General features: G+C 38.8%; 1 protein-coding gene across 2 annotated transcripts; it reads left to right on the top strand.

Annotated features, from left to right (window-relative positions):
• The first annotated feature begins 204 nt into the window (after positions 1-204).
• RXYLT1 (ribitol xylosyltransferase 1) lies at positions 205-10,486 on the top strand. 2 transcript variants are annotated; one of them, XM_014312392.2, is made up of 5 exons: positions 205-389; positions 1,354-1,456; positions 6,356-6,670; positions 8,304-8,474; positions 9,504-10,486. In XM_014312392.2, the coding sequence occupies exons 1-5, from the start codon at positions 317-319 to the stop codon at positions 9,919-9,921; spliced, it is 1,080 nt and encodes a 359-aa protein (XP_014167867.1). In that variant the 5' UTR covers positions 205-316; the 3' UTR covers positions 9,922-10,486. The 2 variants fall into 2 exon arrangements, with proteins under 2 accessions (XP_014167867.1, XP_030911460.1); XM_031055600.1 differs by lacking the exon at positions 205-389 and adding an exon at positions 3,454-3,521 and having other exon boundaries at positions 1,369-1,456.
• The last annotated feature ends 15,236 nt before the right edge of the window (positions 10,487-25,722 follow it).

Here is a 25,722-nt window from a genome sequence, read left to right as displayed (position 1 = left end):
AGGAGGAGGAGGCGGTGCTTGTGGTTGTGGTTTTGCTTGTTGTGGTGATGGTGGCGATGGTGATGGTTGTCGTGGCGATGGTGATGTGCACGACCCAGGGCTGTCAGGTGCTGCGTGAAATTACGAATTTGAGAAAATTAGTCAGTTTTCCCAAAGTTGTGAATTTGATCTTCTTTTTTTAATTTTTTTAATGTAAATCACGCTTTTAGGTTTCACAGATCATGTTGCCTTGGGAAATGAAGAGTGGAATCCGTGGGATGCGGATGAGAAAAATGAGCTGGCTGCTTCTCAGCAGAGATATGAAGCTAATCTTAAAATGATAAAATATGCGAGGTCTCACCTAGAACAGACCAATCTTAGAGTACAGATCTGGGGCAAAGCAGCTATTGGTAAGCAGATGTAGTCAATCTTTATTGGTTATTTAACTTTTCTGTGTTTCCTGATGACTAGAATTTATGTATGTCATTCAATAGTATGTGTGTCTGAACATGAGGAATATTAGGGAAATGCTAGCTGTTACTCAAATTCATAGCAATATAAGAGTAGTTGAACTCCCTTTGTACCAGTTCCTTTCAAGGCTGTTTTTCTGCATCTGTCAAAGAAAATGTCTCAAATAGCAAAGAAACACAGTTTTTTAATCCAGTCTAGTTTACAGTATGACACAAGGAGAGGCCTCTTACTTGCCTAAGCAGTTTATTTATTTTTGTCACATTTACACTTTGTGAAATAAAGCATCACACAGTGAGAAATAAAGCATTTTCTGTATTGCAGTGTACTGTAGTACTACTACCACTGATGAATTTGGGAATTCTTCTTTTGTGGAAGATACTGAGTTTCCCCTCTACACAAACTGAGAGCCAAGGTCTTCTTAACCTCTTTAACTACTGCTGAAGACGTATCACTATTCTTAGTTTAGCTTTTTTGGAAATGCCAGGCTTACAGTCAAACTTTAGTGTAGCATTGTAGAGCACATGGGTATATTGCCTGGTATATTACCATCGTAAAATTTGGTGCATTTCACAAAAGCTTAAGGGAAGTATGCTTGTGCTTTTAATGCCAATTAATATTTGCTCATTTTTAGTGGTATGTGTGCTGGAAAGAGTTGCTCACAGAAGCAGTAGTGTACATCTTCATCTGCTGATATTTTGTCGGCCAAAGAATATTTTTAAATGCCAATGTGGGAAAAATTAATCTTAACTAATTCTAAGTCACATTATGCAAGAAGGTCTGACATTTCTTTCCCAAATTCTTATGTTGTGATGCTTTTTCATTTTCCAGAAATAATTTTTTTAGGAGCGTAGAGTAGGCAAGATCTGTTCATTCAAATTCTCCATCATGTCTTCATTTATGTAGGTCTTTACCTTTGGCAACATATTTTTGGAGGGCACCTTGAGCCAGCTGATGTGATTGCACAGTGGAGAGAAGGAAGCCAAAATGCAGGGAAAACATACTTCAGGTATTGTTCATGATGTTGATTTCAATTGTGTAAACTTTAACAAATAATGCATTGGAAAGGTAAACTAAATGATGCACTACTCAGGCATTATTTTGCCTGTCTCAAAGTTGTGGTTATTTTAATACAGTTGCAAGTACTTTAATTTTGTAATGTTTTGATAACTATGGAATATGCACATGGCTTCTCATTCAAAATTATAATTTATACATGAAAACACATACTTGATAAATCTAACCAATTCCAGACCAAACATGTCACTGTTAAAAAACAGAAAACTAGGGAGCAATTTTATCTGGGTTATGATAGTTTGTGTTATTATAAAATATATGTAAAAACTTGCCAATTCTGAGAGAAAGAGCAGCCAAGAGACCTCAGTGGCAGGGTCAGGATACAGCCCTGAGAACAGTGTAAAGAGCTGGGCCTGGGGGCTCATAGTTGATAAGATCAAGTATGCATGTGTGAGGCAGGAAGATGCCTCCTGCTCTTTGGTTTCTGCTGCATTCAGGGGAAAGGCACTTGGCTCATTCATTCATAAATAGAAATGTGTCAAAACCATAATTTGTTTATAACAAAGGCTACCTGGGAGACCTAGCCTCTGGTTAGCTACTTGATTTGCAAACCAAAATTTTGTATGGAAAGGAAGATTACGCTTAAAGCACTGTTTGCTTTAACAGTGTGTGACCTATGATCATGTATCAACTAACTGTTGTCAGTTTTATATTATGCAGTGAATGATATAGAGCTTTCCTCTGAGTCCCTTTTTAATACCATATTAATCCTTTCTGTGAAGATACAGTGAAATCTGAAGGATTTTTTGTCTCTTTGGCCAGTTAGCCAGTCTGCAGAAGTTGGTCTCCTGCAACATTTAGTCACTTGCACCATGACCCACCTGTTAAAAAAGTTTTCTTTTAATACATAAATTACACAGTTAAGTGAGCTTAACTTTTGAAACATGTGTTGCTTCAGGAGGCCATTTTTTCCTTGCACAAGATGTGGTTCTAGCTGAAATATTTGAAGTAGTGTTTGAAGTATACATGTGATTGTGAATTGAAAAGAGGTTTTAAGTGATCACAAAACTTTTTAAAATCATTTTGAACTGTTTATTGAAGTATCTAACAGTGAACATGGTACAGGCCATAGAGTCTTCCCAGAAGAAATAGATTAATTTATGTACTCTTTAACAGAAAAAGCTATATTCCTTGTCTGAAAATAAAAGATGATCCTGATTTAGAGAATCAACTATGAATGATGCTTCTGCATCTTGGTAGTCTCCTTGACAGAGCAATAGAGTTTTCAATTCACAAATATAGAGAAAGGATACAGTCCTTTCTTTGAATATTGGACCAGTGCCTGCAGTGTAGTTTTAGTGGCAAAAGACTTTGTTGTTTCCAGAGTTAAAATCTTAGAATCTATAGAAATCCATGATACTGTGGCACGATAGGTTATCTTCCTGGTATTGACATAAGAATTTCTTTAGACTCTTTCTTTCCACATTTATAACATGAAAATAATTTGCTGTACTTAATGAGTCTGTCACTTGACTGATTATGGTTATTTTCTTTCTAGTATGCCTGTTTCAGATGATTAATAACCTCACATGTTTCCTTAGGGTATGCATCTCTCAAAGAAAGACTTCTGTGCTTGCATTTAAATATCTTCTTGTTATGTCTAGATGAGCCAGCGATAATCGAGTCCCTATTTTAATTTCAACTTGGATGCTAGATCCTGTAAAAATACAAAGCTTAAGTTTAGTACGAATATAACAAAGGTTAACTTTTGACAGGCTAGTAGAAACTTGTGCAAAGTATAGAAAATATGCAATATAACTGTTATTTTAACAACTAGGCTTCTGAAATAGCTACTTTTTACTCTATTTGGAAATACTAGTTCATGTTGTGGAGAAGAATTATGTGATTTTGGCTTCTCACTGATTATAAGATTTTCTAGAATTGTTTACTTTACTGCCTGGCTGAGGTAAATTATCTTTTGATTACTAGATGAGGCTAGAGGGAGCTAGCTGAGGTGACATATTTGGAGAATATGTGCTGTTCTGCAGTTCTCTGTGGTAAGTCTAATGATTGTTAAAAAGTAGATGTCTGGTGAATGTTTTTAAAGAATACCAAATCTAAAGACACAAAAATCCCAAAATACCACTTGGACACAGTTACATGAATAAGCCCATTCTGTATATTTATGATGGAGAATACACATCTCTAGTACAGATTTTGATGGGTACATATTTTCATCAAAGAAGTTGCCTAAAAAATATATGAAGTATCAGCTTCTCTATAAAATGCAGTGGTGTTTATTTAAAAACAGGAGTGGTGAAGGAGCTTCATCACCATGGATTTTAGTACCATCTTGGGACATTCATACAAAAAGCAAGAGAGCAGGATTTAACACTTTCTTTGCCTTGAAGAAATTCACACCCTTCTCTCCTGTCATCTAGGAAGATGTTGTAGAGCACAGAGTGCCAAACTTCTTACCTCTTACTTGGCAAGAGCTTTCCTAAATTTCTGTCTCCCCCAAGTCACGCCCTCTCTATTTTATAAACATTCAGTGCTGCCTTGCCTCAGTCAATTAGGAGCAGTTTCTGTCTATCAGAGGATTCCACCTGGGATAGCTTCTGGCAATTTAGTTTTAATAAAACCCTGTAGTGAAGCTTTTTGAAAATCCAAAAACACTGTCCACTGGTTCCTCTTTATCTGTGTTCTTATTGACATGCTCATAGATTTTCATCAGATTAGTGAAAGAGGATTAACTTATTCACAGCAGTGCTTACCTGCATATGTGATCAGTGATCTTACCTATTGATAAGATTCAGTGATCTTACTGTTTATTATTCACTCTTCTAGAGAGGGAATTAATACTGACTGTTCTCCAGAGTCCTCTTAAGTTGTTTTTGTAGATGGGAATCGCTTCTGTTATTTAGACTGCTCCTTTCCAAGTTCTTTTCCTGATTTTCTATTTTTATGTAATTACTTTTTTTGCATATGGGATATGTCTATGCTGGATGTATTTATTATTATCTCTCTTGCTGCAAGTATTAAATTTAATCCCTGCTATTAAAGAATGGCTGTCTCAACACGTCCAGAATGGGCACTTGTAAGACCCAGTCTAAAATAGCAGATTTTTGTATGACTGACTATCACTAGTAAGGAAAAACAAGGACTTTGTAGAATGCAAATCATGTATTTAGTCCAAATAATGTAATCTTCCCATATTATCTTTGCTCTGGCCTTCATGTGAGTGGTTAGTACTGTAAGGACTGGTCCCTCAATTTAGCAGCTTCTGTAGTGTCTCTTCATTTCCCAATCCCAGTTGTGTTCTGATTGGGAGTTAATAGCACAACCCTAGCATGGTGTTTTGATTATTAAAGTGTGGATTTATGAGACTTGCACTGCGTTACTTTTTTCCCCCCACTGTAATTTTATGCTGTTCAACTACATATATTCCTACCCACAGGTCATTGCTTCCTAACCTGTACATCTTGTTATTGCTGTAAAGCTGTTACCCTCAAAGTGCTGTGTCATAGGAAAAACCCTTTTTTCCCAAGTCTCTTTGCAAGGTGATCACTTGTACATATTTAGTCTCTATTTGAGGCATTCCAAAGTTCAGTGTGTTCTCTCTTAGAAATCCCAGTGATTCTGTTCTCATTGTCTCTTAAACTTTGGATTTAAGTCTTGATCTGACTTAGCATTTAATGTATTAGAAGTCTTGATTCCAAATCATGAGTCTTATGAATCTTGGCTCCAAAATACATCACTTCCACCTAGCCAGCAGCATGTCAGCTTAACTCAGCTTTAAAATACTTGTCTAAGGTCAGTCTGCCTCATATAACTTCACTGGAGTAGTTTTTACAGTTTTTGTTGTGAGAGCTTTTTTCTTCAGTAAGTATATTTGGACTGAAACTAGCTGTCAGTCTCAGCACTTCATGAGTTAAAACTCATGCTCACTCTAAATTAAGTTTTGCTGGTAGCTGAAAAACTAGTAATACAGCAGACCTAGAAAATTATCACTTCACTGACTTTTATTAAAAAAAAATGCTGTTTTCCCCCTCCACTTTTTCCCAAGCTGTGTAACTGCTACTTCTTTGCATTTGTTCAATAATCTGTTAAGACACAAGGTAACCGAAGAGCGGGAGCTGGCAAATACCGGTTTGTTTCATTGCAGTTCATAAATGGCTTTTGTCACATACTTGCAAATTATTACAGATTTAATAATTTTGCTACATGACTGAAATTCTTCTGTTAAATACATTGTTGAAGACCTAGAAATGACATTTTATACCTAAAGTGTTTGCGCTTACTACCTTGTATCAGAGCCTCAAGTTTGACCTGGGTCATACAGCCAACCTAAGTTTACATTTGGATAGATGTTTCTTGTGTTATCAATTCTACACAGAAGAAACTTAACCTAAATACTGAGAAAAGTAGTATGCAAGACTAGCTAACTGTCACTCTTAATGATACCAGATTGTGTATAGTCTTCAGGTTTTTGGGAAGGCCTCTCTCTTGTTCTAATACAGCATTCATTGCTTATCAGTGGAATTAAGAAATGTTTAACCTTTAGTGAACATCAAGGTGCACACTTTTTTGAAAGGCGGTTGATTTACACACATTTTGAGGTTTGAGTATCGTACTAGTTCTGATTTATTGACAAAATACCTTATTTAAGTCAATCGCCTTTTTCCTGAATAAAAATGAAAGCAGCTTTACCCTGTGCTAAGCAATACATACTAACAGCAGAAGTGGTTGTAGTTGCACATTAATTTTGCAGTATACTGCATTTACTTTATTGAAGAAAATATCTCTGGAGTGCAGTGTAGTAAGACTAGCTAGAGGACTGAGGTCAATAATTTGTCTTACTTTGTTTGATGTTGTATTTTGGTTTTCTCAGCTTCCTCACTGGCCCATCTGTAGTTCCCGGCTATTTCTCGGTGGAAGCGGAGCATGTGGTGCTGGTGCTGAACGGGAGGGAGCCGGCGAAGATCGCCTACGCCACGCAGTGGCTGCACTATGCACAGACACTGATGGAGACCCGCAAAATCCAGCACGTGGCAGTGGTGCTGCTCGGGAACGAGCAGTGCAACAATGCCTGGATTCAGCCATACCTGAAACGAAATGGGGGATTTGTAAATCTGCTCTTTGTTACGTATGACTACGCGTTCGTCAATGAAGAAGATATTTTCCAGTGGCCTTTAGGAGTAGCTACGTAAGTGCTATAAACAGAAGTTGCAATTGATTCATTAAGCGTGAGGTATGGAAAATATGACTGAGTGTTACTGCTTATGCCCAAAACAATTTTAATAAGTAAATTGCAGAACATGATCCTATCATTCATTCTAAATCATGTTCATTCTAAATCAGGCATTGGAGTATTTGAAAGTTGCATTTAGCAATAAAAATTATAACAGGAAAAGGGAATTAGTGTTTAGGAAACTTTAGGAAAATGAACTTCTGTCTCCTGAGGTTTTCTGTTTATTCTTTTTTCAGTAGATTTGCTCTTGAGATTTATCATGACTGCTGATGTAACCAGTGATGTGGAGATTCAAAAGATACTTTTGCAATAAAGTTGCAGGTACTATTTGTTCAGAAAAGGAAAGAGTACTTTTTTTTAACCTCCATTATGGCTCAAAAGGCTTCCCATTTGGAGTTGTTATACTCCAGTATCACAGTAGTGTAAGCTGGCTTAACTGCTTGTTTAAAAAAACCCATTTTTGTTATACTTAAGTGCTCAAACTATTTATGTGGAGTAAATAAAGGTTTGGTTCAGCTAGATGCATTTTTACTTCTTATTAACAGAGTTGATAGTGGTTTAGCTACTTACCAGGGTAATAGAAGCTGAAAGGAATACAGGATTATTTTCATACCTTGTGTTGAATTTGAATTCTATATCCTGTATTGATCTAGTTTGCTCAACAAGCTGGAAAACTGTATAGAGCTTTTTATATACAGCTTGAACTTGTTCACAGTGTCTCTCTAAATTTGGATTATTGATGGTATTGGAAGTTCCTAAGTGGAAAGAAGTTGAGTTTTGAGATGCAGAGATTAAGGTGACAGTTAAGAGAAAGCAACAACACTTAGAACAATAAACAAGGGTGCAAAGCTGGGTGGAGGAAGATAAATTTGGTATCAAAATGGGGTTTCCAGCCCTTGCATACAAGGGCTGTAAAAAACAGGTTAAAGGCATGAAAATTTGCTGGATTTTCCAAGGAAAGAGGGAAAATGAAGATGTGGAATGATGCAAAAATATTTGTCATGAAGGAACAAATGCTTATTAGAAACTAAGTGAATTAACATTTGTCATCCAGGAGAAGAATGAGGAAAGGACTGCTCTGTCAAATAATGTACAATAAACTATTTAGTAGCCAAAAGATTCGATTATTGAGTTCACTCAGATCAAAGTAAGATTTTCCTTTGAGAGGTTACCTGTGGTATTTTCAGTAGAGGAGCATATCCAGAGATTAAGTTAGGTGAGACATACATGCCATAGTTACTGTTAAACTGGCCATTTCAGTCAAAACTTGTGGTTGCATCAAGAACAGCTTCTTTGGAAAAGCATGTTAGTCAAGGACATTCTGTAATATGCACATTTAATAGTTCTGATGTTGAAAGAGGATGTAAGTATTCTGGAAACACTGTGAAGGGCCTGATGGGAGTAAAGGGAATAAAGACATACTTTCAGGACAGGATGAGACAGACCCGGTTTACTTCTGGGTCTGTCTGTAGAGATGGATTGGCAACAAGTAGGTGGTTTAAGTCATAAAATATGATGCACTGAAAATGAAATGCTGCAAAACGTTTTCTTTTGATGTGGTTGTCTAACTTACACATTGTTTTTACAGCTACAGAAATTTTCCAGTTGTGGAACCCAGCTGGTCAATGCTACATGATCCAAGATCATATCTATGTAATTTCTTAGGAACAGTTTATAAGAATTCTTCTAGAGAAACCCTCATCAAAATTCTGAAACAGGATGGGCTTGACAAACTTTGCTGGATTGCAGCCAGAGAACAGTAAGACTTTAATTTACTTCATGAAAATATTCTGAGGTTTTTGCCTGGTTCATTATTACCAATCTTTTTTTGAGTATTAAAAAATAATACAAATAAAGGCAATTAGTCATTAAGTCTGGGAATAGTGCAGAGACTCTTTGTTTAAGTCAACATAACAGCATTTCTGTTATATTTTACATAAGGCGTATTTTTAAATCTAATATAGAAAAGTCTCCTCTATATATAACCATCAAAGACCATCTGCTTTTTTCTAACAAATATTTGATTATGAGAAGAAACACTTATCCTGTATTTTATGGAGTTTAATGTCTTTAGCCAAAGAAAAAAGACAGCTGTATTTTGTTGTGTTCCACATGGGAGTGGATTTAATCTGTACAGCAGTTATTTTTTTACTAACAAGAGTAGGGTTCTGATTGTATTTCTTAACTTTGAAAAGCAACACCTATAAAATGTTGGATAGCAGGCACAGTGGTGCTTAGGTAGACCTTAGCTGCCCTGATGAAGAGTCTCAGGAGGTGGATTGTATCTGTGACATAAATTCTTATCTCCCAGATGTCTTGAGGCTCTTCAAGTAGATGAATTCAGGCTAAACCAATTGCTCTGCATCCTAGCTTTTGAAGAGCAAACCTCTTCTGAGGCCAAAAAAAGTCATTAAAAAGTCCATTGAGTGTCTCCCTTTTTGTCTGTTTCTAAACTGTGCTGTGAAGTAAATTGACATATGCATCATCCAAGTCATGCAGAAGATTTGGAGTGGCATTTCAATTTGTTTCTTACATTATAAGTGTTAATAATTTCCAGAAAGGACCACATATTACAATCTATTTTTAACAGTGACATTTTCAATAATTTTTTCGAAGACTTTTAAGAGCAGTTAAGATTAAAAGTAAAAGTTAATTGACTGTGTATATAAAATTTTTACACTAATAGCATTTTCAGTTTTATAACTAATAGAAATTAAAGCATATCTGTATTTTTTCATTGCAGTGCCTGTGAGGAAATTATTAATTTTCACTCTTTTTACTTTCCTAGGTGGCAGCCTCAAGAAACAAATGAAAGTTTCAAGAACTATCAAGATGCCTTGCTGCAGAGTGATTTGACATTGTGCCCAGTGGGAATAAATACAGAATGTTACAGAATTTATGAAGCTTGTTCATATGGATCTCTGCCTGTTATAGAAGATGTAATGACACCGGGTGATTGTGGAAATTCATCAGCCTACCACAGTGCTCCATTGCAATTATTAAAAACCATGGGGGCTCCATTTATCTTTATTAAAAACTGGAAAGAGCTTCCTGCTATTCTAGAGAAAGAAAAAAAAATGAGCTTACAAGAAAAGATTCAAAGGAGAAAAAAGCTTTTAGAGTGGTATCGAAACTTCAAAGCCTGGATGAGACAAAAATTCATTAATATTTTGGAAAATTCATTTTTGCCCAGTGATAAGGGATAAATTGTCCCTTTTGAAAATCTAGAATAGATGACAGCTTAATTTCCATTAACCTGAGGCAGCTTTTATTTAAAAGTAACCTCACAGGACAGATGCATTCCTTTTAAAGTCAGTGGAATTGCTCTAAGCTTGGCCAAGAGCTACATTTGGCCCTCCATCTTTAATGATTTTCAGAGAGGTTGTCGACATAATACGATGGTACAAGGATGACAACAATTTCATCACTATTTTCACAATTTTTATGTTGCTTTGTGACCTGGTAAAAATTTTTAAGGATAATGTCTAAAAATTTTAAGGATAATATCTTTGAGCATGTGAATTTGGTAAAATCCGACTTTAGAAAATCAGTTGTGTTTGAAGAAAAAAGAATGGAGGCTGTATGGTACAGGGTAATTTATCAGAGAAACTAAAAAAGAAAAGTATTATGACACAATTGCCAGTTTTAGCATATTCTGGTAAGTGCTTGTTTTGAAAATGTGAACTGTTTACTTGGTTGACATTTCATTTCCAACAAAGTGACAATAAAGCTAAAGACTGTGGAATAAAAATGTGTATTTCAAGGTAAAAATAGAGAGCTCTTTCTTGAAAATATTTGATAGCAATATATTTCATCTTTAACCTGAGATATCAAAATAACTTTCTTTCATTTGTTTTTAGTCTTGGGCCATACGTTTCTGTGTTTCTGCTCTTTCATTACCCGTAGTTACAGCTGCATGTTCAGAACACCGGGCCTTAGACATGAACCTGCCTGTAGCTTATCTGATTCCTCAAAATCTGCTGAAACTCGTCAATGCCAAAAGATGGCAGAAGTGTAATACTGCATGTTTGTGGTACTATGTGTCCCATAAAAAGTTGCAATGTTTTTTTGTTAAATGTAGTCAAAGGGATCTGTTCCTGTTGTGTGTGTGTGCAGTTCCCTCCAGTCTGTTCTGCTGAGCAGTAGGACTGCACACACACCACTGCCATACCAAAGGGCTGTAGTAGCCACTTCTGTCTGACCACAGCATGACACATGGGGTCATTCTCATGCAGCAATTCAAAGGCTGTACAGCTAAGTAGTAGTCATTTGTGTACTGATTCTGTCTAGTTCTGGAACATATGTCACACAAGGGCACTTCTGTAGGTAGTGTGAATTGTCTGTCTAACATGAACTGCTGTGACTTACCATCCACCCATTTCATCTGAAGTGTCCTGCAGTTGCAGTACAATGCAAACATACTCCATTCAGCTGAGACTGAAAGTACTGCACTGAGTTGATGAGCACTGCTTACAGGTTGGCATTGTTAGACCAAACGCACAACAAATGTCCAGCACACTTAGCATCTGAAGCCCGTCAGCAGGACACAGCACTCGAGGGTTAGAGGAAGCTTGAGTATCTGCAGTAATCATAGAAACATGGAATGCTTTAGGTCGGAAGATCATGAACTCCCCTGCCAGGGGCAAGGACACCTCCTACTATCCCAGGTTGCGCAGAGCACCATCTAGCCTGGCCTTGGAATAATTCCAGGGATGAGGCATCCATATCTTTTCTGGACGACCTGTTCCATGTCTCACTACTGTAATAATGTAATCTCAGTGCTGTATTTTTCCTCTAGTAGAATCTTTATCTCTAAACAAGCTACAAAACTGCAGAACAATCATTGGAGCAGTTTCTCAACTTGTCAGCAAGAGATCCCTTGGCACTCCTGCACGATTTCAAGAAACTGCAGAAAACAACTCTCAGAAGTCTTTACCAGTCAGCTGAGGTTCTTATAAAAGAGGCTGCAGCTCCTAAAAACTGTAGTAGTGTGCAGGTTGAAGTCTGAAAAACAGTTGAGTGAGTAACCTGGGTCATCAGCAAAAGAAAGATGCTGCTATTGATGTGCTCATTTCTAAGTAATGTGTGAGTTTTTCCAAACTCACAGCAGTTGTATGTTAAGGGAGGCTAACACATATACCAAAATTTTAGTAGAATTTCACTTTGCAGCTGCTTGCCTGCTTTGGGAGTTTCTTTACATTATTTTGTAAAGAAATTATGAGACTGATGGAGGAAAAACAGTGGGGATTGCAAGAAATCAGAGATGTTTTACAGTAGTAGAGAAACTGGTTAAAACAAGGGAAGTGGTTAAGCCACTGGCAAAAAAAGATGGCATGCCACATCCATGAAGGAGCAGATAGTATCTACTGTCAGTGAGAAGATGACGAATCAGTTCAGTTGTTTAATGCTGAGAGGTGAATGCACCCTCTGGTTTTGTGCTTAGACCTCAGGTTTGAGACTGGGATCATGAAACATTCCTTTCCAGGCACAGAGCAATGCCTCTTGTAACTGTGCCTGGTGTTTCTTGGAGGGATGCACAGAACTGAGCCTGTCTGGAGTCGGAATGCCAACTGTAGCTCCAAATGTTTGACAGATTGCTAATTATGTGGTGTTTTGCATCACGCTTACATTGGGGGTGGAGTATATAACTCTACTCGTTTCATTATCAGAAGCATTTCTTGCTGATGAAGACTTTACAAATTAAGCTGAATTGCCTTGTTATAAGAAGAAACAGATCCAGCTTCTCCAAACTTTAGTGTAACTCTCTCCTACATTATTCTGAGCCCATTGAGTGGCTGTGAACGTATAGCGTAAGTGGTTTAGAAAATCAGTTTCTAGAGAACAATATGATTCCAAAGAAACATAACCAGTCTTCATAACTGTTTGTAATCCTGTAGATGAGGATGTGGCTTGCAAATGACCCATCTGCCATTTGCTTACTATTCTTGGATATTTAAATTGTTATAGTGTATTTCAATTGTTAGGTTATCGTCTTTCCATGGCTGAAACCTATACAAGGCGTGATACAATGGAGAGTTTTCTAGAAGCCTTTCTCACAGCAATTACTAAGTCTGAATTAGGATCACTGTGTGCTGGAGCACCAGTTTCTGTCTTGGCTTACTGCCCTCACCAAAACACTTGCAAAGCCATGGAAATAAATCCTGTTTCTTCTTGGCAAATGCTGCATATTAGTAATACCCACTAAGAACTGGGCAAACTCAGAAGCAGTTTCCATGCTACTGATTCCTAAAGTAGTTCCAAGAATTCTTCCTGCTGTGATCAGAAAAATGAAGGAAGATTGAACAAGATTATGCTTATTTTGGCCTGTTCATAAAGACTGATGTTGGGAGAGGCAAAAAGTATTTCAAATGCAGTTCCAACTGTGCTGTAAGAAACTTGCTTCCAAGAAAACTGCTAGCATAAGGCATGTTGGAACTGCCATTTCCCAATAGCTTAAAAGGGCTTTAATGTTTATGTAGTGCTGTGAATGCTACACAAAGAGTTTGATGAGTAAGATGAAAAGAAGAGCTGACCTGATGAAAATGTGCCTGAAAGGATGATGTGCAGTTTGCATTGTATCCCAGGACTCCATGTTTGTTGAGGTTTTTTGCTTTCAGAGTCCACAAAGTTAAATAGTTTGTACTATAAACCCTTCAGGGATCCCTCCAAAGTGATGCTATAAAAACCGTGCTGTGCAGCAGAAGTGACAGCGAATCTAAAATCTCATTCCATCAGTTTATGCAGTAACAAAGAATTACATGAAATTCTTACTCCTCACCAGTCCACGAATCATAACTGATAATCCTCTTGATAAAGAAACTGCTGCAAAAGGTCACATTATCAGTCCATATTTAAACTATTCGGGTGGGTCAAATATCAGGATTTCTTCAGTGTCTCCTGAACAATAAAAACCAGTAAATAGTTTTCAATATACCTATCAATGTAAATTCCTTTTACTACTAACCTGAGCATGGATAGCTGCTTTGAGTGTTAAAATGTCCCCACATGACTCTAGTTTTAAAAAATGTGAAAGCTGAAAAGGCACTAGAGGTAAAATCTGAGGACCAAAGGAATGCTAAAGAGAAAAAGGTTAATGCCTATATACATTATGATTTTGTATTTATTTAATTCAAGGGTTTAAAGAGAAAATCCATTTTAGACTGGAATTATGTGGCAGTAAGATGGTAAAGTGGAGATTTTCAAAACAGGCTGTGTGTACCATTCACCCCCTAGGGTCTGGTGGTTCAATTTGGCTACTATTTTAAGTGTCTCAATTCAAGGTCCTATAAAGACGCCTCAGTCTTCAGAGGAAACTGCTACACATGTTGAGAGTCAAGAAACTGTTCAAATTGCTGTAGTTCAGTACCCAAAAGCCAGTGCTTGGTGTTGAGAAGCTGGCCACCCAGCTAGGTGGTGGTACAGTACCATCTCTTACCACCTAATTGTGTCAAGTGCCCTGGCAGCACAGGCATTGTAATTCTCATTTTCTTCCCTGAGCACTCTTGGATCCTGAGTGCAACTCCATGAATGCCATTATAGTAGAATGCAAGATATTTCTGATCCACAGTCACACAACACAGATGTGTTTCATCAAGCATGCCATGAAATAACATGACTCATTCTCTTAGCCAGTCTTACAGCAGCTTAATCACACAAGGATTGCCTGAGGTAAGAATCCTCAAATTGCTTCCTGCATTCAGCAGTCCCATTTGACAGTGCAAAATTTCTGGATTTCACATGACAGCATTCACCATATAGTCTTCATTTTTTTCGTCTTCAGGAATATATAATTCGTAGCTTGGGGTGCATTTTAAAATAAACAGAACTGAAGGTATTACACACAGTTTCATTAAATATGTGCTTTCAGAAGATATGAGATGCAAAGCAAATGCATCAAACAGAAATGAGTCATTCACTAAGATCCAGATGAAGACACAACCCATTGAAAGATAGCAAGTTATGCAGGTGACCACAAATGAAGAAAAATAAATCTCTGAATGACTGAAATTAGCCTGATTCTTTCAGATTAAGTTATTAAAACAGCACCAAACTATTAAATGTTGTATTTTGAGTTTGCTGTGTCAAAGGGGTTTTGTTCAAGGCTCAATATGTAAGGTTTCTACATAAGTGTTTATTTTCATGGTTTTTTCCCTCTGCAATGGAGTTCTTTTCTGAAGAATAAAGGTAGTCTGTGGTCATGAGTGGAGATGCACTTCAAGTAATATTTTCATAGCAGATGCTGAAACATCTTCCTCTGTGGCTGCTTATTTAATACAGGTGAAGGTGTTTGTGACAGCCCTTGTCAGCAATGGGGCTACCACGGTGCTATATCTTATTGCAGGGACTTCTCTGGGATGTGAAATAACCTTGGTTCAGGCCTTCCATCCAGCCTGGACACTGCCACTGCCCAGCTGCCATTTCAGAAACACAACCACAGGGAGCCTCTGTGTTGAATCTCATTGCTCCTGCTTTTGGCAGGGGGCTGAGGAAGGATGGGATGGGATGGTAATGGGCTCCTGGGGAGAACGAGGCTACCCTCATTCTCACTGAATATGGAAATGGAGAATTAAGGGCAGCTCTGTTTCCTCCGAGGGGAAATAGAGTGTAATGATTAATTGCTGCAGGAATTTAAATGGTGCTTCACACTTCCTTCAAATGCTAGCATAGCTTTAAGATAGCCAGTGATGTGTGTTTTGTGGTATGCAGTCTTTAATTGCATATCCCTTTTTGCTGGAGGGTTCAATTTATTAACTGGAGAAACATCAATTAATATTATATCAATCTCTGTCTCTTTGCTGATGATTGTGGAATATCATGACTGTTTTACAGTGAAAACTAAATAGTCTTACTAATGCTACAATTGAAGACAGTGTTCCATCTGATGAGTACACAAGCAGAGATCTGTACATTATGCCATGTGGTACCAATTTTGCTTCCTTCCCCTCTCTAATCAGGCTCTGACTGTTTCTTCTTCTGTGTCTCTTTTCTTTGCTGACCCTCTTTTCACATTGTTATTTTCAGATTAGAGAAAATTGCTTTCTGTCTGGTAGGGATATAATTTCCTTGTACCCATGGAGAATTTCACTGGGTACCCAGTCTCAGAGCAGATGTAATTAGGCTTTTGCTGAAGTCCTACTGTAGTAAAACTCATGCTATTTCACAGCATGCTGCCACAATATCTCTCCATAGGATATTATGTCTTCTGAGTGCTTGTTTTTTAAACATTTGGTCTGTTGTTTAAGATTTTTGACTGTCTATATTAAGAGTTCAGTAAAAAGGATTATGTTTGTAAGAGAAAAGAGGACTAACTTGAAACATCTCTTTGGTTTCCATCTTACAGCAAGGAATGCTCCTCATTCCCTGAAATTCCCAGACTTCATATGCAACTATAGATACCTGAACACAGCATATGGTATTTGACACCAAAATCTCAGACATTGGCTCATGACTTCTGGAATCTGAATTCAGTTCCCCACAACATAATATACCAAGGGCCAAATCCACCAGAGATATTCTTATCCAGAGTAAAGTCTAGGGCAGGGCAGTTCTGCTTAGATTGACTGTCCAAAAGACCAGTGTTTTCAACTACTGCTGGTAAGCTATGCAACACCACAAAGTGGTACTTAAAGCTGTTGCTTTTTTTGTTTCTCAATTGTAAATGCATATTCCTCATATGCAGGTAAACAAGAAGTTCCCCAATCCTTGTGTTGGACAACCATACATTTTGAAACCTGGGGAATTTGAGTGCTTTGCTCCACTATCCCAGCCATTTCTACACTTGGTTAGTATTTTCTGATTGTGATTTTTTTATATTGTTTAAAAAAGCCTTTAAAATAATTTTTCTTAGGTAGCTGACAAGTGGATATAATACTTTTCTGTTTAATACTTAAACCAAGCACTTCACCTGCTTATGGGTATATAATCAACAAGACATTTCTACTGTGTATAGCAACTACCAACCTTCCCCTGTTTTCCTGTTGACTTTAATTGGGAGTATTTCAGTTATTAACTGAACCTCCTTTGAACATTAAATTGTTTTATCAAAGGAGCATAGCTTCTCTCTGTTGAATTCACAACTACCAGTAACACCACCACCCTCTAGCATCTTGATTGCTCGGCTATTTTGTTGGAAGTGGCTCTTCTCTTTCAGGGTTTTGACTAACTTTGGTTCCTCAGGCTCCAAGACCTGTCATCATCATGGTTATCCTTCTGCTACCTTCTGCTACAAATGATCCTGGAGAGAGAGATAATTTGTTAAAATCTGACATTTTGGAATGACCACACCTCACTGTAATGTACCTACCCTTGATATGAGAAGTATAAATCTTTCAAAAACTTTGTAACATTTTGTCAGCTGCTTAATGTAGCAAGAGTAACATTTATATGAATGTGTGCTAAATGGCTGACTTAAAACAGATTAGGAGGCAGAGAAGCACTCATTGAATATTATATGAACTTGCAACTACACTTGACAGAGAAACATATAAGTTGCTAAGAAATAAATATTATTGCACCAAATTAAATATGAAGCTTTTAAATCAACCACAATCAAATAGCAGTCTGAGTTTTGGTGACCCTTTTTAGAGTGTTTTGTAGCTTGCTTTTCACATGGATGGGTCAAGGGGACAAGACTGAAGGACAGAAACCTGAGGCTGCAAGAGCATGGGAAAAACGAGGTCTGGGGACAGCAGTAAGCAATCTCTGCTTCAAACATCTTCAAGCACTGCCCAAGGCAGTAGCTTCACTCCCTGCTGTAAGAACCTCTGTGCTGTGTGTGATACTTGTACTACCCCCACTGAGTGTATTTCCTGGAGAGCATTGTTTCAACAGTCACCTGTGAAGCGACTCAGTAACGTGGTGTAGATGCACTCTTGCTAGAGACTAAAGAATGACACAGTTTGAGTAGATTTTACCTGGGTTTATTCCAGACAAGCTTGACCTCCTGTGTTGTGCTGGCTGAAAGTTGGATATGTAGGCTCTGAAGGGAGCTCTGCAAACATCTAAAGGCAAAACCATGTCTCAGGTAAGCACTCCTCAGCACTCCTTGATACATCTGCATGAAGAGAACTATAGACACAGACAGTTACTGTGTGCTGACCATGGCCTGCAGCTAAGAACCCACACATCCTCTCATGTTCAGGACAAGAGAGAGAACAGGATTGAAAGCAAGAACACTCATAGGCTGAGATAAGAACAGTTTAATAAGTGAAGGAAGGAGGAAAAAATCACAGCATTCATTCACCACCTCCTACAAGAGAGCAGTGCCAAGGTAGTCTCAGAGCAAGAACTGATTTGGAAGAAACCCCCCCCCCAATTTTTTAGTGCTGAACATGGCATGATCTCACAGGAAATACCCTTATAACCAGTTTGGGTCAGGTATAGGGTCAGATTTTTTACCCAATCCCATCCTACTCACTGGGGGAAGGGGGCACTGTGGGAAAGAGAGACAGCAACAACACTGCAAGCACTGCTCATTAATGGACATAATATTGGTGGTGTCAACTCTTTTAGTCACAAACCCAAACCACATCACAGGGGCTGCCATGTTGAACATCTACTCTATCCCAGCCACAGCCAATACATCTTGCGCTGTCTACCTTTCCCAGGCATCCTCCTTTCCTCTAGTGGTCAGTGGCTGCTTTTCATGGCTGACTGCTAATCATGTAATTTCAGGTAGAGAAAGTTGAAGAGCTTTTGTTTCAATGCAGTTGAATTATGTGAATTTCACCTCTGCCAGATGTGATTTCCAAGAGGTTCTGGGGAAAAGCCATACTGGAATCATTCCAAAAGTGTTTCTCTTCATCAAAGTAGCAAAAGACTAGTCTTACCACGGTCATCCCTTGCTGTTCAGTGAAAGCTGAACCCATTGAGACTGCAGTGAACATAAAGGCGTTTAGAGAAAGCCAGTGATCCAGAGTAGGCATTACTAACCTATCATAACACCTCATGTGCAAGAGATTTTAACTCAATTCATGAAGTTCTGCACCACAGGTCCAGTAGCAGGTCTGTTACAATGTAAACATCCCTGGTAGGCACAAGAAGGTCAAACTACACTTGGAGCAAGTAGCTAGAAATTTCACAACACAATATCTTTAGATTAATCAGTCCAGATTATCTGTAGGTACATGGAATGGATGGACAGTTTGTCACACGGGCAGCTCTGTAGATACCACAGGCTTGTATGTCCTTCACAGCAAGTCTCTGAGGGAGCAGTATGACCTCAGAGAAGATGCCAGCTCTGCTCCTACATCCATTCCCTGTTCATCATCCAAGCTTCTTGTTCCTGTTGTACTTATGGCTGGTAATTCTAGTCCGTGTTTCTCCTGATAAAAGCAAAATCAGAAATGAGGAAAAAAGTTTGTAGAGGTTTCTTGTTTAAAAACACATTTAATTTCTTTCATTGAAAGTAGATGAATGGCTCCTTTCTTACCCTCCCCTACTGGGTTTTCACTGAAAGATCTGCTTTGCTGGAGAAATAAAATAAAAACAAACTGCAGAGAGCGGAGCTGTAACTATTTTTTATTTAAGCAATAAAAAAAGCAATACTCCAATCCTTAATTAAAGCAAGTCGAGACAACTATGTGGTTTAATGATCTGGCAGAACACTTTTTATTTCAAGAAGAGCTACATTTGTCAAGACAGGAACAATTAGGGAAATCTATCTTGTTTATCTCACAGAATGGCTATTATCTCCTGAAAATAGCAGAGTTCTCCATTTTAGGAAGTGCAGCTAGAGTTGGCTTCCAAGTCCCCTCTTTGTGCCCCTGAGTAAATGCATGTGGGAATTTTTACACAGGAGTACTCTCAGAAAACGTGGAGCTGGCATCACTGATGGTAGCACCTATTCTTCTTCATCACCCCATCCCAATAAGTTAGCCATGCCAGATAATGAATTGCAGCACTGTAAAGGAGTATTGGGAATTTTTACACAGGAGTACTCTCAAGGGCACTTGAAAGGGCACTTGAAAGGGCACTTGGCAATTCTGGACTACTCTTCTGTGTAGTTACAGGACTATCTCTCAACCCCTCCTTTTCTCAGCTCTCTTCAGCTCCTTATCCCCCAGGCCACACATGTATGATTTGCTTCTACACAGCAAGGCGTCCTCTGTCTCCACACTGGTAACATATTCTCTATCTCAGGTCCATGATCTTTCCTCAACAGCAGCTTGCCATGGGAATGGGAATGGGAAGGGACTTGCAGAAAAGCACTCATGTCCTGCTTTGTCCAGAGGTGTTTCCTATGATGTCCTGAGCAGCTGTGACAAGTCAGAGCAGTATTATGCTCAGTGAAGATCATGCACAGACAATTAACAACGGAAGCAACACCTTGTGTCCTTAAATGCTGTTTGGTCCTATAAGATATTTGAATTTGTCTCTTTTTATTAAGAACAATGACTTCCTTAAAGCAGCAGGTGGCTGGAACCATTTAGTCAAGTTTGTAATTTTCCTCTGGTGATCACATTTACCAGTGTCTAGCTCCTGGGAAGCTGGTGAGACACATGCCCGTGGGATCAAGAGCACTCTGCCAAATGCTGGGAGCTATGTTCTCTGCCTTCATGCTTTTAACAAACACAAACACATGCCAGCCCTGCCAGGATACAGAGGGAATATTGCTGGAACCACTCTAGTTCATGAAGAGTATCTTCAGAACTGATTTATGAATAGGATGTAAAAATTTGAAAATACACATCAGGAGAGAATTTTCTTTGTACTAATCTTGTCCTTTTGGGAATTCCCATAACTGCTAGGATATTGGACTACAGGGTTTTCTGTATGGGATGAGTAGGAAAGACATACTTTCAATGGTTACAAACTGGTATAAGCTAGTAATATTGAAGATGATTGGGTTTCTTTTTAGATTTTCAAAGAGAGTATTTCTATTATGAATATTTAGAAAAAAAGGTGTGTAGCCAGGCCAGTTTTCATATGGCACCTCTTCACCAGAGGGAAATAGCACTTTATGATAAGGTGCATTTCAAAGGAAATTTTTTACGTGTCTTTTTCTGGAAAGTCTCTCTCTGTGCATATTTTGGTGTAAATCTTGTTTGTCTAATACATATTTAGATAATAATTCAAGCCTTTTATTTCAGAAGGCTTTTGCAGATATCAACTCATCCATACATTGGAATAAAAGACTGGACTAGATCAAATATAGCAGATCTGATGGGTCTTCTCAATAAGGCCTGAGATTAACCTTCATTTCTGAAAACTAAGCAGTTTAATTAAACTAAACAGGAGTAAAGCTGAGCAGTGGCTGCACTGCTGACCAGGTGTGCTCATGAGATGGGACACGATCAGCCATGGGGAGAGCAGAGCAGAGCCCCTGCCTTGCCAGATGCACACAGGCTGCCCAGCACAGACACTGGAGCTGGACACTACACTCTGTGTGGGGCTTGACTGAGGACGCTGCTGACAGTCAAGCAGGAGAGATCTTCTGGGGTATGTGTCCGCTAGGAAGAGCAAAGCAAATCCTCCCATATGAAGTTACCAGATAGCAAGAGGGTGCTCAGGGGCTCACAGGGCTGGCTGAGGCAGGACTGAATGTATTTTGAGCTGACAAAAGAGGCTGTGCTGCTGGCTGTGTGCCATGGTCTCCTGCACAGCCCATGCCCTTGGAGGAGTGTGGGAAGCAGGGGAATATTGAGACCACTTTGCAGCTTCCTCTGTGCCTCTGTATCAGAGAAAGATTAAACCCATTCACAGTACATCCCCGTGGGATGCAAATTGTTGGTGCAGCACAGCCAGTGCTGGGGACACTCCTGACTCTTTACTCCCCTGTCCCAGTTTCCACTGCATCCTGGCAAAAAGGCAAAAATCAGCACAAATTTCAACTGAATTCAGGATGTGAAGAACAAGAACTGACCCCGATGCCAAGGAATATAAATGAAACAAAGAAATAATTTTCAAGAGAAATTGAAGCTTAAAAAACACAAATTCCAGCTCTTTGGTGCTTTTCAGACCTGTAGGATGATTTGGATCGTAAGACTAACAGTGTCCCACAGCCTGCTGAAGAACTACAGAGAAGGCAAAAAGGAAAATTATGTAGGTTTCTGTGTCAAATATCAAATCACAGAACCACAGGATATGCTGGGTTGGAAGTGACCTGTGGGGTCATCAAGTCCAACTCTCAGTCCTGCACAGAACAACCCCAAGAGCCACACCATGTGCCTGACAGCATGTGACCATTTCTCTCCAAGTCACAAACAGCTTGAAAATAAATATCCATGGTTACATCTGCTCTGTGAAGGCAGAAAGAGCCTTGCATGTTGATATTTGCCACAGACGAGTATATCGCTTTGGTAAACATGAGCACCAGTACATAAACAGCTGTTGGTAACATGCAGGGAGAAAAGTCAGGAGCACTGTGAGGGGTTTCAACATCAGCAACTTAAACAAAAGACTCATAAAGACAGAAAGAAATATCCTTGAAATTCTTCAGCATTGTGAATGATGATTTGCTAACTAGCAAAATACTGCATCCAATATTATAGTCTTGTCAAAACTTCATCTTGCAAAGGAGAGGAGAAAAGTCTGTGCAATAAAAAAGCAATAGTTGTTTAGGTTACACTGACTGTTTTGGCCATAAACAGCCTGTTTGCTGCGGAGAAGACTCTCAGCCAGCTGTGTAGACCTTGGTGACTGCCCCCAGAAAAAAACTGTCTGGGTTTGGGGGGGGTTCTAGTACTGCAAGTATCCAAATCAAGACTGGACCTTTTTCTGAAAAAACACATTCTGTTTCATTTTGAGACTTGAAGCAGCCGTTCCTGAAATCTCTGCTCTGTATAATGCAGCAGATCACCCTGGGAGATCCATAGTGACTTCTTACTAACTCAGACAATAACTATGACAAGAAATGTAGGCAAGTGTCATAATTTAGAGGTGATGCCATATGCCCAAGCACTTGATGTTCTCAGTGGAAACACTATAAGCTAAACTTCAGAAATGCAGTTTCATTGGAATGCTCAAAATTCTTTATGTACGTTTGTCTCTAGTAGAAGGTGCTCAGTTTACATTTTGCAGTTTATGCTCCATTTTACTTAGAGAAGAGCAATCTTTTCTAACACCACATGATGTGACATATCATGGCAAAAAAAAAAAAAAAGAGAACTGTTTTCATATAAGTAAGACTAATGAAAGGAATTATGCAGGGAGTCAATACTCTATTGATAAATAATCCCAGAGACCATGAGCCAGCATATTTACAAAAATAAAGGAGGAGCTGGCATGGTGTCAAGCCACTCTAGAACCTAAACTCATCTGTCACTTGATTTTCATTGTCTTCTTTTAACAGCTTTTATTTTTTTATTCCTGGTCAAGACAGAATGTCAGGCCCCGAGAGATTTAAGCAAACATTTGAAATTATGTGCTCTGTTAAGAAAACCAAACAACTTTATTCTGATATTGTAGGTTCAGCATTGTGAGGATGAACTAGTAATCATCCTGATTATGTACTGAGATGTCTAGATTTTATAGAATATCATTAAATCAATGACATGTGATCTTTAATGTTACAGATGAATATCAAAAGGAGCTTGAAATGTTAGTAGAGTTGGTGGTTTTGTTCTGCTGGCAAAACAAGTTCCTGTATCTATCAACCAACCAGGTCATGTAGTCAAAACTCCAAATGCTCTTTTATTTGTCTGTAACTTTTGAACCATTGTTTTAGAAGATATTCTTGTGCTACTCAGTGCAGTCAGAAATACTGCCTTGACTCTTGTACAAACACTACCTATATTGCTCATCAATTCTACTTCCTGAGGCATTTTTATCTTAATCCAGTCACAAAAAAAAAAAAAAATTTCTATGAAACACTCAGTTTGAGCTGTTTGAAAGAAGCAGAACCGTGTTGATAACGGTATAAAGAAAGTGAGCTTTAAGCTTTTGTATTCAGATTCAATTCTTGCTCAGCAGGGTCTCTTAAATGACATTCATGGGAGGAAAACTCAAGTCACCCTGAAACGGAAGAAAAAATATTATGTCCTTTCTGGGAGAAACTTTTCAGAAGCATTTCTTGTATCTTAGCAACAGTATATGTAACAGTGCACTGATTTTTTAAAATTTATTTTTATTTTTTTAATCTTGTTTTCTGCTGGTTTACTAACTGGGCTTAATGGATGAGATCAGACTGTGCATAGGCAGCTGGAGGAAAAGGATGCTTGCCTTAGCATCTCCAGCCCAGCCGTGGTGCTCACAGCATGTTGCTCTCAGCCACTAAGGAACCACCACAATACCTTGCTGTTGTATCTCTATAGAGGAAAAGCTGGCTGAAAAGTCTGTTTATCATTACTATTTTTCAGCTGTATGTGATGATTAAAAAAAATGTTTTATTTATATGATATAAACAGAGAAATTCAGTAGATTTCCTCATTTTACAAATATTCCTGATTCTGTGTATTCTTTAGAGATTAATGCTCCAAACCTGCTAAATGTGTAATCTACCAGTGACACAATTCAATGCTTAGAAGTCCTTGGCCTCTAGCCTTGGCCATATCAAGGACCAAGCATGTTTCTCTTAGATCATCCTGTTCACTCCCTCATGGCTCACTGCTCAAGAGCCCAAACCTGCCCCCATTGAAGTGGGAGGCAAAGCTCCAGCTTTAATCACTGTGTGCAAAAACTTAAGCCTTCTGGCAATGGAGACATTTTGTTTCACAAACAAGGTCAAATTAAGCGTGGGGGAGAGTCTTGTAGCTGTTTGTGAGGAAGACTGGGATGATGGTGAGAGATTTGACAACAATTTGGAGTTCTGTCAAAGGATCTCCATAATTTACACATACCAAGTACAGCTGTACTACTAATCCAAGCCTGGGCTGTCTTGTAGCTGTTCAATTGTGCCAGCTCTCTCTCAGCTTCTGTCATCAAGACAGCTAAATCTGCATTTATGTTATAGATGTTGCTCCACAGCACAACTTAGCACATGGCAGCTGGTTTTCTAGTGAGATGACATTTTGTTCCTAATTAGTGTTTGCGTTCTTTGCTCAGGATAGGTGATCAAAACAAGCGATGCCAAGACGAAAGGAAAAAACAATTCACAGCATGAACACTGGGCCAGCTTTCCTAACTATTTCAGACAATTAGTTCTGAAGCTGATGTAAAATGTATCCTTCCTTTCTGTTCCTCATACATCTGCTAGATTATGATTATATTGCCTTCCTCAAGATTGTGGACAAGTTAGACCACTGGAGAGCAAGCTGTTCTGGGTGACTGTAGGCGAGGAATCCTCCCTGTTCTTCCTTTTCTTCCTCAATGGATTTTCATTCTTGTATCATGAAAATTAATGCTGAGCTGCTGTGTATCATCAGAGAACTTACAAGTCCTTCCATGGAAAGGAGATTTTGAAAGAGGATAACCTTTCCAAGCTGTCCTCTTGGATGATGTATGCTAGAAGATAGTAGGGGGCAATAGATGCTGGCTAAATCAGCAGAGTGCTGAAAAGGCACTGGAAACAAGGTCTGCATCATGTAGAAGCTGGGAAAGTAGAACTGGTGTAACACTTTGCTTACCAAATCCTGGCTTCCAACTCTGACTTTCAGATGACCAGTACATGGCTGGGTGATGCTTCTTCTTAGCACCACTCCTGTACAGCCCAGTGCAGGTTGCTCATGAGAAGCAATAGCTTAATTTTCTCTCCAGGAGCTCAAGGTCCACAAAGCAAGCTGGAAGTGGCTATTTGCAGACATATGTTCTGGTATATTTTGAAACTGAAGTGCACATCAGACTGCCTGTGTGTAAACAAAGCTATCATTCACATATGAGCAGGCAACGTGACTCTGGTACAGCCTCTCTCCAAGCTCGTCAGGAAGGAAACATGAAACACCAGCACAGGACTGGGGTATCCTCATGCAGTGTGAATGCAGCCAGCCCCAGCTGTGACAGGTACAGTGCAGGCCAGTAAATCATCTGACCCATGTTTAGATTTCAGTAGAGCAAACAGGATACAGCCAGGCTGACAGGTCCTGGTGCAGGCAGAAAGCACACAGTGACAGCTTGCTGTGCTCCTGAGGCCA

The sequence above is a fragment of the Geospiza fortis genome, unplaced genomic scaffold (genome assembly GCF_000277835.1).
Source record: "Geospiza fortis unplaced genomic scaffold, GeoFor_1.0 scaffold166, whole genome shotgun sequence".
Classification (NCBI taxonomy): Eukaryota; Metazoa; Chordata; class Aves; order Passeriformes; family Thraupidae; genus Geospiza; species Geospiza fortis.
The sequence above is the reverse complement of the archived record's forward strand: the minus strand, read 5'-3'. Positions and strand labels throughout refer to the sequence as shown.